The sequence below is a fragment of the Dipodomys merriami genome, unplaced genomic scaffold (genome assembly GCF_024711535.1).
Source record: "Dipodomys merriami isolate MVZ:Mamm:240054 unplaced genomic scaffold, mDipMer1.0.p SCAF_13, whole genome shotgun sequence".
NCBI classification, from domain to species: Eukaryota; Metazoa; Chordata; class Mammalia; order Rodentia; family Heteromyidae; genus Dipodomys; species Dipodomys merriami.
In genome coordinates, this window is record NW_027202604.1 from 15938450 (window position 1) to 15954381 (window position 15932).

Genomic DNA, 15932 nt, shown 5'->3' on the forward strand with positions numbered 1-15932 from the left:
GCCTCTTGTTGACTTAGAAGTATGTTTACTATTCTTGATGTCCCGAATTCATTGCATAAAAATTCATTCAAGTAAGTTAATGTTTAGTCAACTTAATACTCACACATGGGACAGTATTAGAAAGCTATTGCATCCTACTGGAGTAATTATCACTACTGACCTTACTCCATCTTTATGCCATAATTTAAACTTTTACAGGGAATGATTGTAGCTGATGCAAGTATAACTATACATTATATATATATATATATATATATATATATATATATGAAGTGTAATATTGAGTAGAGCATCAATATCTATCTTCATATATGCTGGGCACCATGATAACTCCTTTATATGCATTATCTTACTCTCCCGCTCCACAAGTACTACTTTATAGGTAAGGAAGAGCTTAAAGACATTATATACAGCTGAGCCACAATGGCTCACACCTGTATTCCTAGCTACTTAAGAGGCAGAGATCAGAGGATCATAGTTCAAGACCAGCCCAGACAGAAAAGTCTCAGACATTTCATTTCTAAAATAATAGACAGAAGGCTGGGCTAGAGGTATGGCTCACGTGGTAAAGCCCTAGTCAAATAATATGAAGCCCTAGCTTTTAACCCCAATATCACCAAAAACCACCACCACAACACTGACAAAATACATTTTATACAATATATTTCCCGAGCAAGTATTTATTCCTAAGAGAGTCTAATTTATTCCTGAAGGAATATTTATTCCTGATGGAGTATAATTTATTTTGCTCAAGATTCAAGTAAACAAGATTCTCGAAAAAATAATGTCTTCTTCAAATCACTCATCTGAAAATTGGTATATGTTTTATTGCACCACACAAAGAAGGAAAGAAAGAAAATCTGATCAGTATATTTTCTACTATAATATATGGCTTCTTCGAGGGCGGGGGGGGGGGGGGACTGAATTTTTCTGCCCAGGAACACATCAGCAAGTCATTAGTAGTTCACAGGGCTCTATTTCACAATGGCCTACATTAGTATCTTCTTTTGTTTTTTTACAAAGTTATTTGGACACATTTCTACTTAACAGGAGATTTCTCTAAAGGCCAAAATAAAATGTGCTAAGATTATCCTGAAAGCAAATACATAAAATGTAATACAAAGAACCACATTTGCAGTCCCTGAAAACAGGGTTTCTTTGAGAAATGCAGTTTCCCCCGACATTTCTTTCTGTGCTTCATCTCGCCCTTGCTGTTAGTAAGTACCCAAGAGATCTAGGAGAATGGGTCATCTTACTCTCCCAGGGCTCCTGAAGCAAAATCCGGGTTACACTGAGATGGTTTCCAACTCAGGGCAGCACATTGCCATCCACTTCTATTTTCTGTTGGCAACGATTACCAAACTTCCTGCCTGTTCTCTTGGAGACACTGACTTTTGAAAACTTGTTCGAGGCTGAAAAACATTTATTTAGCCGTGTGCAGGTGACTTGGGCTTATAACCCTAGCTACTCGGGAGGCTGAGAACTGAGAATGAGTGTTGGAAGCCAGCCCAGACAGGAAAGTCTGGGAGACTCTTATCTCCAATTTTCCAGCTAAAATCCAGAAGTAGAGCTGTGGCTCAAGTAGTACAGCTCTTGAGAGAGCTGTCTTGAGAGAGAGAAAAAAAAAACCCTAAGGGACAGAGCCCAGGCCTTGAGTTCAAGTCCTAGTCAGTAATGCCTACACATGTCAATGTGAAAGAAATAAGTTGGAGGGAAGGGATAGTAGGGGAAAACAAAGGAGGGGGTAACAATGTTCAATAGGGGATGTACTCATTACCTGACTCGTGTAACTGTAACCCCTCTGTACAGCATCTTTACAATACAAAATATTTTTTTTTAATTTTAACTAAATGATCAAAACAGTAAAGAATCAAACCTAATGCTTGTTCTGACTTGCATGTCTCACGTAAGCAATACCTACAAGGTAACAGCATGTGTTTTAATAACGGTATCTACTCAAAGGGAGAGGTTGGATTCCAGCGATGGAAATAAAACCCCAATTTCATTTTAGCCTACTGGCCTTAAGATTATCATTCCAGTTTTGATGACAACAGATATAGTTCGGTGAAGGAAGAAGAAGGATTTTTAACATCCTGCTTTGCAAAATAGTTGCTTTTAGGTGATTTTCACAGATCTGTCTCCATGGTAACTGGATGGAAAGACCACCAACCAGACCAAAGCAAGTTTTCCCTGCAAGTTCATCCACTGGTTGTCAGGAGGTTCAGAGCCAACACCTAGTGGAAGTAAGTAACCAAGTGTGCAGGAAAGAAGGATGCTTTTTTATTTATTTATTCTATCAATGCAACATTATGGCAAGTTTTCTTTGCCATCAGCAGAGAGGAAACCTGACCTCAGTCTTTAATCTGTAGCAAATACAAACACACGATATTTAGGATTATATGTTCTTCTTTTATCATTGACTGTCCCAAGCCTAGTGAGTTCAAGTTCCCAGAGAAGAATCATCGCTGCCATGTGCTTGGTGGTATTCTGGAAACACACTCTGAAAACCACAGTAGCTATGTCTGAGCTTGCAGCAAGGAATGCAACCTTGCCAAAAATATGAACTCATTCGTTACAGTGGCAGTTTTAAAAGCACAATCAGATATTTACAGTGGCTTTGTTCTTGCTTTGAAATACTTTGAAAATTGGTAAATAAATGGAATATGTCCATTTAAAAGAAGCATTTTAAACATAAAAATTATGAAAGTCTTATTTAAAGTTCAAAAGAATATTGCTCCAAAAAAAAAAAAAGAATATTGCTCCCAATTAATGGTTAATAGTTGAGGTAACTAAAAATCCATTTAAAGATATTTCTATAGCACCGAATTTAAGAATATTTCCCCTCCATATCAATATTTAAATGTGAATAAATTTTAATGGAATATATTTATAGATATGGCAGATCATATTTTCCTTATTATTAACCAAGATCCCTCCCCCATTGTACTCTTTACACTGTGACTGTCTTTCACTTCAGCAATTCTATGTAAGTGCTTAAGAAAAGGTTGATGCAGGACAGTGGACAGCACTGAAGACTACACAGACTGTGGTATGGACTGAACCCTCTTTGTGCCCTGGGGCACTTAACAGAAAGCCACAGTCCGAGACCCGAAAGAGTCCATCGCAGAAGCACCTGTCATTGCCTGCCTCCGTGGTAATGATATCTGGATAATGAAATGCAAACTTTTATCAGACAGCTCACAACTTTAGTGCCAACACTGCACCCAGTTCCTCTGTGAAAGAGAAAAGAACTGAATTCAAAACTTAGAGTAAGGATGTCATGTTGAACACAGGTAAAACTTTCAATCTTGAAATCCAAGTCACTGAGCCTTTCTTGTTAGTAAAAGTAATAACTTCTTCTGATTTGAGAAAATGAGACTTCCTGTGGTTAAATAATGGATGAGAGCATCCAATTCATTCTGTTCTCACAGAGGTCTTCAAAAGGGATCCTCATTCCTCATGGGACTCCCAACAATGAGTGTGAAATCTATGCTCAAAGCCAAATCACCACATGATTGGGAGGGAGGGGGGAGGTTATACACCAAATTGCAAGATTGTGCTTGCAAATCAGCAACAACCTGGAGATCATGTGCAGAAGTGGAATCTAAGGATATGAGGCCAAGAAATGCCATTAGATCAGACTAAATTCATCAATATAGGTGTGCACACTAGAGATTGGAGATGATATGTCAGTTCATACAGATGAGGGTGCAGATTAATAGCTTGGTTGACTTGTTTTGAACACTGGACTATATTTGGGTAGTCCAAATACAGTACTTGTATAGACTCCATATATAGTATGGAGGTAGCATGCCAGAGCTTCTCAGTCATGTGGAGGAAAGAACTGAAAGGCCTAGAGAAACAGGAACAGCAGTGTGGATTTACCTTTTATAACCTGCATAGTCTCTCCCCAACTGAGATCCAGCAAAGGTACGCCTAGTAAAGTACTGACAAATACAATTGGCATGAGCCCCTGTATACTTGGAAATCCCAAAGCCAGAAGTAGAGGAACGGCCCAAGTGGTAAAGCACCTACCATGCTCAAAGAAGCCAAGCAAAGAGCTCAAAGCCCTGAGTTCAAGCATTAGCCCTGCCATATACACACACAAAGTTTTGGGTTCTGTCTTTTTAGGCTGGGGGCAGGGGGGAGGGGGGAAGGGGGACCGGGAGGGTAGAGGGGAGGGTAGTCATGGGGTGGGCAGAGCCGAAGTCTCTATTACAATATTCCTCAGGCCACTGGACTGTGAAATTCAAAGAACATTGGTTCTTTGAATATTAGGGTAACAAAATATGTTTTGTTCACACATGTTTCTCAAGTTCCTGACATATGAAAGGCACTTGATAATTATATACCAAATGACTGACTGTATGGATATACTACATAGACATACAACCTTATGCTTTTGTCCAAATGTCTACACCTTTTTTTGTGGAATTTTACCATATGTACCTTTGGTGAATGACTATTTGAGGATTTTTTTCAATAGGTCATGTTTTGGTGAATGATAATTGAAGTTGTTTAGCACTGGACAAATTCTGTCAATAATTAATGGCTACTTTCCAGTGTCTATGAGTCACTGAGATTTATAGCTTAATAATCATGGATTTCATGTTAGTTTGGCTATCACATCTCTTATGGGATCCGGGTATCAATTCTCAGAATTAATGAAGGGGACATTGTTTTACTTTCCTCCCTGTGGCAAAACTGCTTATGGAAAGAGAAGGCCAGCTCTGTTCCTACTCTTCATTCCCACATTGCAGGGCCACTGTAGGAAATTTTCATTTGGGCTGGGCACTATCAATGGCAGAGGTGATTAGAAATCCTGGGAAAACCTGATATAGTTGTTTCATTGCCTTACTGTGCTGATGGGCCAATGTATCCCATATATATGTAATTGGTAGGAAGGTGACAAGTATTCACTCCAGTTGTCAGTTCCACAGATATCCAGGTCAACAAAACTGGCATCAAGTTTGCATTTAAGATGAAAAGACAATGAGAAGCCAGAGCACTCACCTGTGTGATGTAGATGACTTTGTGCAGCTGAATTAGTATCTGCTGGATGGGGTCACTGATTTGGCGCACTTTCCTCTGGGACACAGCAATTCCTGCAGATGCTGCCATGACAAATTCTGCAGTTAGTCAAGTTCTCTTATGAGCAAAAGTGGTAGTGAAAAATAAACATTTTGGGATTTTTTTCATTTTCCAACTTCACATTTTTTTCTTGGGTTAATACAGATCTATACTATGAAGGAGTCTCATTGTGTTATTTTCATACATACACATAATGTACTTTGAACAAATTCATCCTCTAAAGTACTTTTTAAACAAAGGCCTCATCCTACCAATGAGACAACAAACACAGGCCCTGGAATGAGCAATTTTTTTCCCTTCATGTTTCACATTTCTAAATAACATAACAATGAAAGATTACTTGTTACTTAGATATTTTGCCTGCAATTACACATGACTACCACCAGGAGTCAGTGGTGCCTTAGAAAATGTGGCCACTGAGCCGCCATCTCAAAGAGGCTAAGAAGTTGCAAATATTTATATTTAAAATTCTATAACACGGGGAGTCCCATATGCTTGGAATTTCCGTTGCTTTAGAAAAGCTAAAGTATAAGAAATATTCACTTAGGAGTAAACAGCTCCTGGCTTCTGTCCTTGACAATAAAGAAATCTCTGTTTTCATCCCTACAAGGGAGGTCACTGAAGGAGATGAATCATGTTCTACAATTACTGAACTATGCAGGATATACTGAGTAGTATGTTTATGTGCAATTTGCACAACTGCTTAATTAGTTTTAAATATCAAACTTATCCTCACTGACATCTAAGCCTCAATATTCTCCAGCTAAGAATATGGTTTTGAAATGTTTTGATGAGCAGTTCCTCTGCTCCAAACATCCATGTGAGATTACCTTTTCCACTTGCCATATCCTATGCCTCCCTATCAAGGTGACCTAGTGCAAGTGTTACCCATTCAAGCAGCAAGTGCTTCTGTGTACCTGTCACCTGCCAGTCTTAGCTATGTGGGTCCCACAAACGTTGTGAATCCTGTTTTGAGTGCAGTAATGTTCCCCACAAATAAAAGTTCTAAATTATTTCCCAAAAAAATCTATAACACCTTAGAACTAATTTGTATCAAAGCCATAAAATGCAAATGACAAACAGGATGTTTTTCAGAGCAAAGAAACAAAAATCCTCTTGGCTAGAATGAAGTAACTTTTGAATCCTTGATTATTACAAGTCATAGCTTGCATTTCCAGACATCCTCACTGTAAAATCACATCACTGTCACAGTTTCAGGCTAACTGGTGTCAAGTTGTTGATGTGTGTTCCCCTGATGTTATATGCCGTGGCCACAAGTGTCTATCCTTAACCTGGAGAACACAGAGCTTTGATCCCTATCAAAAGCCCTCTGTTTGAAGTCCCCTCTGTCTCATGCTACTTGCAGAGCACAGAGGAGAAATTGAAGAGCGTCTTCAGATACATGGATGTCTGTCACTTTCCCTCGGTCTCTTTTGCCCTTTTCCCTTCACACTTTACTGCTGGCATGCTTTCTGCAATACTCCTCCACCTACTAATTTTCCTTTTTAAAAAGTCCCTAATCCTGCTAGGTATTGGTGGCTCACACCTGTCATCCTAGTTACTCAAGAGGCTGAGAGCTGATGTTTAAGTTCAAAGCCAGCCCAGTCAGGAAAGTCCAAGAGACTTTTATCCCCAGTTAACCACCAACAAGCCACAATTGGAGCTGTGGTTCAAGTGGAAGAGAGCTAGCCTTAAACAAAAGAGCTCAGGGACAATGCCTAAGCCCTGAGTTCAAGCCCTGGGTCTGGGGGGGTGGGGGGCAGCGCGAGTTCCTAATCCTACATTTTTTCATTTAACTTTATTGTAAAGGTGATGTACGGAGTGATTACAGTTACATACATAAGGTAATGAGTACGTTTCTTGTTGAAAACTGATATCCCCTCCCTCGTTTTTCTCCCACTTTCTCTCCCCCATCTGACTTCCTCCCTTCCCCAAGTTGTAAAGCTCATTTCCAACATAATGTCTTGTTAGTATCACTGTTGCATTGGTTCACCCTTGGCCCTTTGCCTCACTGTTTTGCTACCTAATCCTACATTTTTACCCTCTACCAAACATTGCGCCTATATAAAATTGAAGAGCATAATCATTGCTCTAACAATAATTAAGATTTTTAAATATTATTTTATATAGATATTTCTGAGAAAGTTTGCATATTTTACTAAGACATTTTCAAAATGTTCAAAGAGAAAATTTAATGTGGCCATTTAAAGAGTCAACTTGTTTTATTATAAGCAAATAAAAATTAACAGTACGATACAATAAAAATAAACATCCTCTTATGGGTATCTTTACTAAGTTGATTGAAAAACTAACACCCAAAATAATCTAGTTCTATATCCTCTATGTTAATTACCTACGCAAATGTTTGGAAGTTAAAGAGTCTACTTCTTTAAAGTACCAAGTATTTGGTCATCTGGTTTGCTAAACTGCCCCTAGGCCAGGTAGAAATATGTGAGAATGTGAAAAACATGTTAGAAAGAACTAACATAACTACCAAACAGAAAACAGCCCTGGCATGGTCAACTCCAAATATCCATGGGCCACATGTTTTGAATGATGCTCTTTGCAGAGATAATCCTGAAAATCTAATTTGTCTAGAACCAAACCAAAATGTAAAGGGAACCACACTGATGTTGCTAGAGAAACATTAACTTCACATCTTCTGGAAAGAGAGGGCTTATGTTTTAAGTATTGTTATGCTGATTGGTTTTTGTGACCTTCATAGTTTAAAATCCTAGCTGAGCAATGACATCTCAATGGACCGCCACACAGGTTTGGCTTTACTCATTTGTGGCCATAAACACAAAAACAGAGAGTAAACTAAGATGGCACCTTCTCAACTAATCGAAGATGCAATTTGACTTAAAAATTATTTGTAAGGCCTGCTACCAGTAAACCTCTGACTTCTGAAAATAGTTTGCTTGTTTTCTAAAATTTCAATTGCAGATGTTTAGTTTCACATTTCTCTTGTAAAACAATCCACACACACACACACACACACACACACACACACACACACACACACACACACACACACACACAAATGTATTTTATAGGTAAGGGCTCAGGTCTTTGCAGACTTCACTGAATAATATATTCTGGTTTATTATCTTGTAGCACATTATAATAAATAAGGAGGCTGCCCATATCTGGTACATTAAAACTTGATTTAGACTAGATATCTACTACATTTAAACTACAACTCAATTTTTTTTCTTTCATGCATTTGTTTCTAACACATTTATAAGATTATTTCTTTGTTGCCTTGTATGTCCCTTCCCCACAGTATCACCCCTGCTTTCACTGTATTTGATGTCGGTATAATTTGTGGAGGGGAAGGGGAAAAACAAGTCGTTTAAATAGGGATACAGGTGGACCCGTTGCAACAATGAGAAGTACAAGTTGTCATGTCCAAACGAACTTTACAACTTTGGTGGGCGGGGAGGAGGATTGGGTGGGGGAGATGGGGGAGGGGGAGGGGGAGGATGGGAAGGGATGGGAAGGGGCAACAAAAGAGGAAGCTACAATGCTTGATAAGAAATGTACTCATTATCTTGCCCACCTAATTGTAACCCGTCTGTACAGTATTTTCACAATAAAAATAAAAATAATAAATTGATTGATTGATTATACTGTACTTTCCTAGTTGGCCAATATAGAGTGGCAACTTCATTGTTTTTCTGAATTTTCTTTGCGAAAAATCATGAATTTTTACATCAAATCTTATTACTCTATTTGCTCACTTTTTCTCCAACAAAGAAATTTATGAAGGCACTGTGTCTTGATCAGTGTCACCTCTAAGTCTCATGAAGTGTTTGACAACTAGAGAGAAGAAAGTAGAGAGTGGAGCTCCTTGAAGAAGGGGAAAATACTTTGCTCCGCTTTGGAGCCGTATCCTGGGGAAAGACTCCCAGATTGACGCTCACCAACCTCGCCACTCACGTGACTACACAGGAGGCTCATTGTGAGCCTTGGGCTGGGCGATGAGACTTTCAGTAGGCCCAGGACATGGCTGTTGCGTCTGTGCAAAAAAAAAAAAAAAAACAAAAAACTAGTCAGCTCAGTGAGGGCTGCACTTGGCTTGGGCAGCATGTGATCCACGGGAGAGGGGGCCAGGGACCCCACATAGGATAGAGAGAAGCACAAGGAGATGGAAAAGGTCGGGAGCTAAAGGCAGACTGGACTAGAACCCAGTCTCTGCTGAGTACCAGCAGCAGGGCTTCAGGCCGGGCACAACTTCTCTGAGCTCAGGTTTCCATCTGAAATGGAAATATGATAGACGGAGCAATGACACGAAAGGGCTGAGGTTTTGTGTGTCATTGAAGGGGGGGGGGGGGGTTGGGGAAGGGATCTACAATGTGCAGTGACTGTGGGGAGCCAGAGTCATGGAGGTCACTGAAGTCTGGGCCTGAGAGGCTCAGTGTATGACATCTGCTCTGGTGAATCTTGTCTGTCCCCCAAACTCATGCAAGACTTCAATCCCCGTATTCTACAATAACTGTAAAAGGGTGGAAACCCATCCCAGGGCTCATGATGTGCCACTGACACACCCTTAAACCTCTGAACCTGTGAGCAATGGAAACCTCTTTTATTTTTTTTCTTATTTTTTATTTTTTTTCTCGGTAGTGGGGCTTGAACTCTGGGCCCGGGCACTGTCCTTCAACTCTTCAGCTCAAGGCTAGCGCTCTACCACAGCACCACTTCTGGTTTTCTGGTGGTTTATTGGAGATAAGTATCTCATGGACTTTCCTGCCCAGGCTGGCTTTGAACCTCGATCCTCAGATCTCAGCCTTCTGAGTAGCTAGGATTACAGGCATGAACCACTGGCGACCTGAAACCTCTTTTGTTTTTAAGGTTAGCCTGCCTTGGGTATTTTAGTATAGTCATGAGAAGCTGACTAATAGAAAGTCCTACCAAGAAGAGAAGAAAGTGTCAGACAAGTAGAGGGCTTGAACATGGGGTATTTCCCACAGCCAACAGGAAGTTCCCCACTCTGAGGCAGGAATTGCTAGGACAGGACTTGACTGTCTAGGCGAAGTTCTCTGCGACCCTCCACCCTTGTGGGATTTCCCTCTGGATGACAGGAAGCAAACTCAGGAAGCAAACCCCCTGCTCAGGCAACGAAGTTCTTTCATTTGAAACTTCAGAACCATGCAGTTGAAAGGGCAAGGCTGCTTTTAAGTCCTTCTCTCTGGTATTCTGATGAAATCTCTTTTATGTGATGCAGCTTACATCTGTTCTGGTTTCTGTGTGTGTGTGTGTGTGTGTGTGTGTGTGTGTGCGTGTGTGTGTGTGTGTGTGTGTGTGTGTGTGTGTGTGTGTGCGCCCCCCCCCCCCCCCAGTTCAAAACTGCTACTCTTCAGTTATTCCTCCATTACATAAAATACAATCTCAGGACTTTTCAAGTCTAAACTGCTAGCAATGACTGCATGAAATACACAGCCAGTATATTGTGCGTGGTTTACTGCAGTATTGTTTCCTACCCTTGCTTTTGACTCATGAGCCTCCGCCATTAAGCAGCAGAGGGTGAGGCTCCCATTGCCTCAAGAGAGGAGTCAGGGAAGAGTCAGGGACGCCAGGAGTGAGTTCCTGGGCTTCTTTTTAAATTTTATATTGTTATGATAAAGGCGATTACAGAGGGGCTGCAGTTACGTAAGTCAGGTAAAGAGTACATTTCTTCTTGGGCAATGTCACCCCTTCCCTTGTTCGCTCCCAATTTTTCCCTCCCATCCCCACCTACAAGTTATATGGTTCATTTTCCACTGCTGCATTTGTTCACCGTTTGTTCCACCATTTCTGTGACCCCCTCTCCCCCTCCCCACAGAATCTGGGCTCCTTTTTTAAAGCAAGATTCAGAAAGATTCAGAAAGACTGTTTCTAAACACCCTTCTTCCATCTTGAGTAGTGAAGAGGAGGAAATCCAAAGAAATGATAGCACACAGCTCACTCCTGGCAGTCTGGGGTCGAGGCAGGCCGGAGAGGAAAGCTGGTTGACAGAGCTCATTCAGCTTTGGACAGCCAAGTATTTTTTTCCCACCAGGGTCCCCAGCATGAGCAGCAGGAAGAGCTTTCCAGGACATCAGGACAGACAGATCCTCAGCATTTCCAGTGGCCTGCTAGCCTTCTCACCTCCCTGAGAAAGCACCATGACACTACCAGAGAGCCGTGCTGTGGAGATCTTACCTTCACGCTAAGGTGACACAGCCATGTGTGGAAACATGGATGGGGTCTGGACTCAATTAGGATGGGGAGCACACTCAATATCCATGCTCCCAGGCCCCAGTACTACAGCACAAATGAAGCCCAAGGAGCAAAAGTGTCACCCAGGTGGGACAAGAGAAAAGAGCCAATTGTCAAGTTGCCTTAGATCCATCAAGCAATGATAGCCAACCATTGCCTGTACACTTACAGATTATATTTCCTGACAGCAATCAGTGTAGATACTCAGTTCAGTTTGGGGCAAGTAGAGAAATTACATTTTCTTCCTGAGTTTGTGCCTTCAAAATAGCACCTGCACTGGGTGTAGCCCATGGAGCTCACTCTTCCTTGCTGGCTCAATTATTACTTACATAATGATTACCATGACTAACCGGTCATTCTGCTTCCCTCGGTTCTTACCAGAGGGAATTTGTCTTGCTCTGGAAGTCAATTCTATTGATGAAGCTCAGATTTCTCAAGAGAATGTCATTCTGCATGTAAAGGCTAACGAATCAAACTAGAAGGAACAGAAAGCGAAATTGAGCTTTGCTTCTCCCCAATTACATACTAGAACTTGGTCGCAATCTAACGCTCTTTGATAATATCACAGTAAATTTAACTATCAATCTACCCCAATAAAGGTGCAGGCAGTTTAGAGCAGATGTTCACCTGCAGAAATTGATATAGTGGGATGGCTAAAAGCCTGATGAAGTTAATACAGTTTTATTGTCCTGCAGAAATTTCATCAGTCTTATGCTTCACTTAGCCATCGTATATCATCTTTTCCTTCTTGTCTACCTGTATAAATCCCTGTTCTAGGTGGACCCATTGCAACAATGAGATGTACAAGATGTTACGTTGAAAAATGAACTTTACAACTGTGGCGAGGGGGGGAGGGGGGAGGAAGAAATGGTAAGGGGAAACAAAGGAGGAGGCAACAATGCTTGATAAGAAATGTACTCATACCTTGCCCATGTAATTATATCCCTTCTGTACAGTATTTTCACAATAAAAAACATTAATAATAAAAAATAAAATAAAAATATTGGGTTAAACAGAAAAATAAATAAATAAATCCGTGTTCTAATTCTCAGTGGCTCTTTGTCCACCAATTGTTTCTAGCACTAATGGATTAAATGAAACCTGGACACCTGCTGAAGAATAGCAATTGTGCTTTTCTTTTTACTTCAATATAAGCAGTTATATAAATAAAATGTAATTGATACTATCTAGAACATCCTCAGTGTAGGAAATAAGGTCAATGTTGGTCCATTTTCAAGACAAGGCATCTGACCTGAGTGAAAATTTACTGGGAGCTTGCTTATGAAAAGATTTAATGGCTTACTGATGTGACAATAGTAAAGTCCATGTACCAGGAAGGCCCCTAGACAAATAGAGAAGGCAAACAGGGCATCAGAAGGAAAACAAGTAGCAGGGGAAAAGGATAGAATACTTTACTAATGAGAAAGCTAGTAAATATCATGTATATATGCCAGGAAACATAAACCCAGGAAAGCCTCCCCACCACAAGAGAACAAAAAGGGCAGAGAGAATCATAGCCCTCTTTTAAAATTCAACCAATCTCAAGAGGTGCATATGTTAAAAATTACTCAAAAGGAAATAATAAAACTTAAGCAATGGCTGGGCAGATTGCACGCCCCGTAGTAGTCAGCCTATGAGGAACCGAGGAAGGGATCTGTACATTAAGGAATAAACAGGCTGTTATAACATCTTCATGTGTGCCTGCCCACCCAACAGCCTTTCCTGCAAGATCGTCATTAAAGTCTCACTTATGCAGCACTTCGTGTCTCCGAGTCCTTTCTTTTGAGCTTGTATCAATATGTTTCTCACACACAATAATCTGCTGAACCATACTAAGGAGAGGTGGTCTCAGCCATACAGGATAAGCAATGACCTGGACAGAAGGAAGAAGTGTCTTGTTGTTAGATGACTCATACAGCAGCCATTAGAGAATGGTTGGACTAACAGCCTAACTTAGTGGTTTGATCACCTTTTTTTTTTTTTTTTGACAGTCATGGAGCTTGAACTCTGGGCCTTGGTGCTGTCCTTCAGCTCTTTGGCTCAAAGCTAGTGCTCTACCACTCGAGCCACAGCACCATTTCTGGCTTTTTCTGTTTAGGTGGTGCTGAGGAATTGAACCCAGGGCTCGTGCATGCTAGGCAAGCACTTCACCAGAGACACCTTCCAAGCCCATCACCTATTTTTTTGTTTTTGAAAAAAGTCAACTAACACAAATTCAATAACACATCCCAAAATTAACTCCCTCTCAGGTTAAATGTACACTGAGGTTCCCAAGCAGAAACTGACATGTGGACATTCAGATAGATAGATAGATAGATAGATAGATAGATAGATAGATAGATAGATAGATAGATAGATAGATAGATAGATAGATTCATACATACATACATACATACATACATACATACATACATAGGCAGGTATATAGACAGACAGACAGATAGACAAATAGGCTGCTGTCCTGAACATTTCTGTAAAGGAATATGTCAGCTAGGTGTTCATGTATGCAAGATGTCTTGGTTCCTGTACAAAAGACTTTCCATGAAGCTCAGGATCTCAACTTATTGATTGGCTCATCTGTATCCACCCTCAACACTTAGTCTGTGTGACAAACCAATTCAATTAGCTTCATGACTCAGAAACTACTTGTTAAAATCCACTAAAAATCATTAATGGTGACAAGTTGGGATTTGAGAGCCAAGCTTTTTTCCATTCAATTATTTTTACACTGTGCTACAATCATCACCTGTCTTGCTGACGGCCCTCTTATGCTGAACCTTTCAACCTCTCCTTCCTTTAGCCCATCCTCCAATGCAGAAGTGCTCAGGGCAGGGAAGCAAGCTGGATTTAACAGCTGGTTTCCTTTTTTACTTAACTTTTATTGAGCCCATTAACCAACTTCCATAAGACTGAGAAACTTGTTTTAAAAACTGCTCTGGGTGTTAATGCCTCAAACTAGTCATCTTGGTTCAAGACCAGCCCTACTAAAAGAAGTCAGTGAGATTCATATACAAAACTGATTTTTTTTTAATCTGGGCTGTAAAAGTGGCACAAGTGGTAGGGTACCAGCTAAGCAAGCAAGCTGAATGAGTCCCAAGGCCTGAGTTCAAAACCACAGCACCACCAAAAACAAAACACAACAAAACAAAACCATTCCCTACAGAGATTATTTTAAAAAAAATCTGAATCTCCAAGTGGCACCATTTTGGGACCTGTTACTGATTTCTTCAGGGCACGAAGACTTAGGAAGCAAATCAGCTTCCTAAGATTCTTATCTGAGATGCTGGGGAAGAGAAGCAGAATTGAACTGCAGATTGTTGAACTTTTTGGTACTTTTATGTGTACCTAATGAGATACGTTGGGGATGGAACCCTAGGCTAAACATAAAATTCATTTACATTTCTATATGCATTAGGCACATGGCCTGAAGGTAATTTTACACAATATTTTTAGAGTGTACCTAAATTTTGACTGGGACTGATCATATGAGGTCAAATATGAGTTTTCTATGTGTCAGCACTTTAAAAGTTTTACACTTGAAAGCGGTCCAGATTTTGGATTTTCAGATTAGAGATGCAAGGACAAGCAGAAGTTATAACTTATTTAGTAGTAGAGCTGCGTGAGTTACTCAATAAGTAGTTTTCAAAGGCCTCATCTCAGAGGACATAATCAAGACTAATACCAAGTTATATATGTACATACATATATGCATATCTACATCGATATATCACTATATATACAACTTCTCTGAAGATGCTTATATTCTAGTTGAGAAATATAAATAACACATTCTCCCAACAGAATTTACAGAAAAGTCTATAATTACATACAAAATTATACAGTATAGACAAGTATTATTAGAATTTTGCCTAAAATTTCATAGGCTGAATGACAAGCAGAAAAAGCTACTCACAAAACAAGGGAAAACCTATATTCAGAGTCACTCTGACAATTGTGAGAATCAATTTGACCTACAGTATGCCAGTATTTAACTAGAAACTAAGCTACTAACAGTTGACCATGTAAAGACAAGGGGATATTAGCTGCATTCACTGAAATATTTGGATGAAACATCAACTGCTTTATTTAGGTCTGACCTTTATGAACAAGAGATAAGTGTAAAAATAGAACGACAGTCATCCAAGGGGGGAAAAAACATAATTAAGAGGCCAGAAGCCATGAAACAACAATTTCTCCTGAACATGCAGAGCCTGAGTTTCTGCATACTTGTTTGGTGTCTGGATGTCAAGTACTGTCTAGAGGGGAAAACTGAGCAAGGAATAGAAAAATGTCAGTGCTGTTTAACAGTTGGCCATGCTGTTAACTGGCATTACGTTTGCACTTCAAACTTGGGGTTTGACCTGTACACTCCCAAATTGTACATTTAACCTCACTAATAGTGTTCCTAACATTCTAGTACACACTGCATCCATGACAGTGCATACATTTCCTGGGTTATGTTTCATTATGATTTTAATTTTCACAAATCTATATCATCTCCCTTGCCTCAAGAGAAAAGGGTATTTTCATATAAAACCAACCCTAGAGTTTTTCCCACTCAATATATTCAGCAATGTCATTTGAGTTAAAGCAATTATGTT

The 15932-nt window shown here is 40.1% G+C and overlaps 1 protein-coding gene across 5 annotated transcripts in view; it reads right to left on the minus strand.

Annotated features, from left to right (window-relative positions):
- Nek10 (NIMA related kinase 10) overlaps positions 1-15932 on the minus strand; it is a 162929-nt gene that overhangs the window by 23239 nt on the left and 123758 nt on the right. For all 5 annotated transcript variants that reach the window (XM_070018725.1, XM_070018722.1, XM_070018723.1 and 2 more), the window contains exon 31: positions 5014-5114. In XM_070018725.1, coding sequence (XP_069874826.1) covers positions 5014-5114 — 101 coding nt within the window. The remainder of the gene's footprint in view (positions 1-5013; positions 5115-15932) is intronic.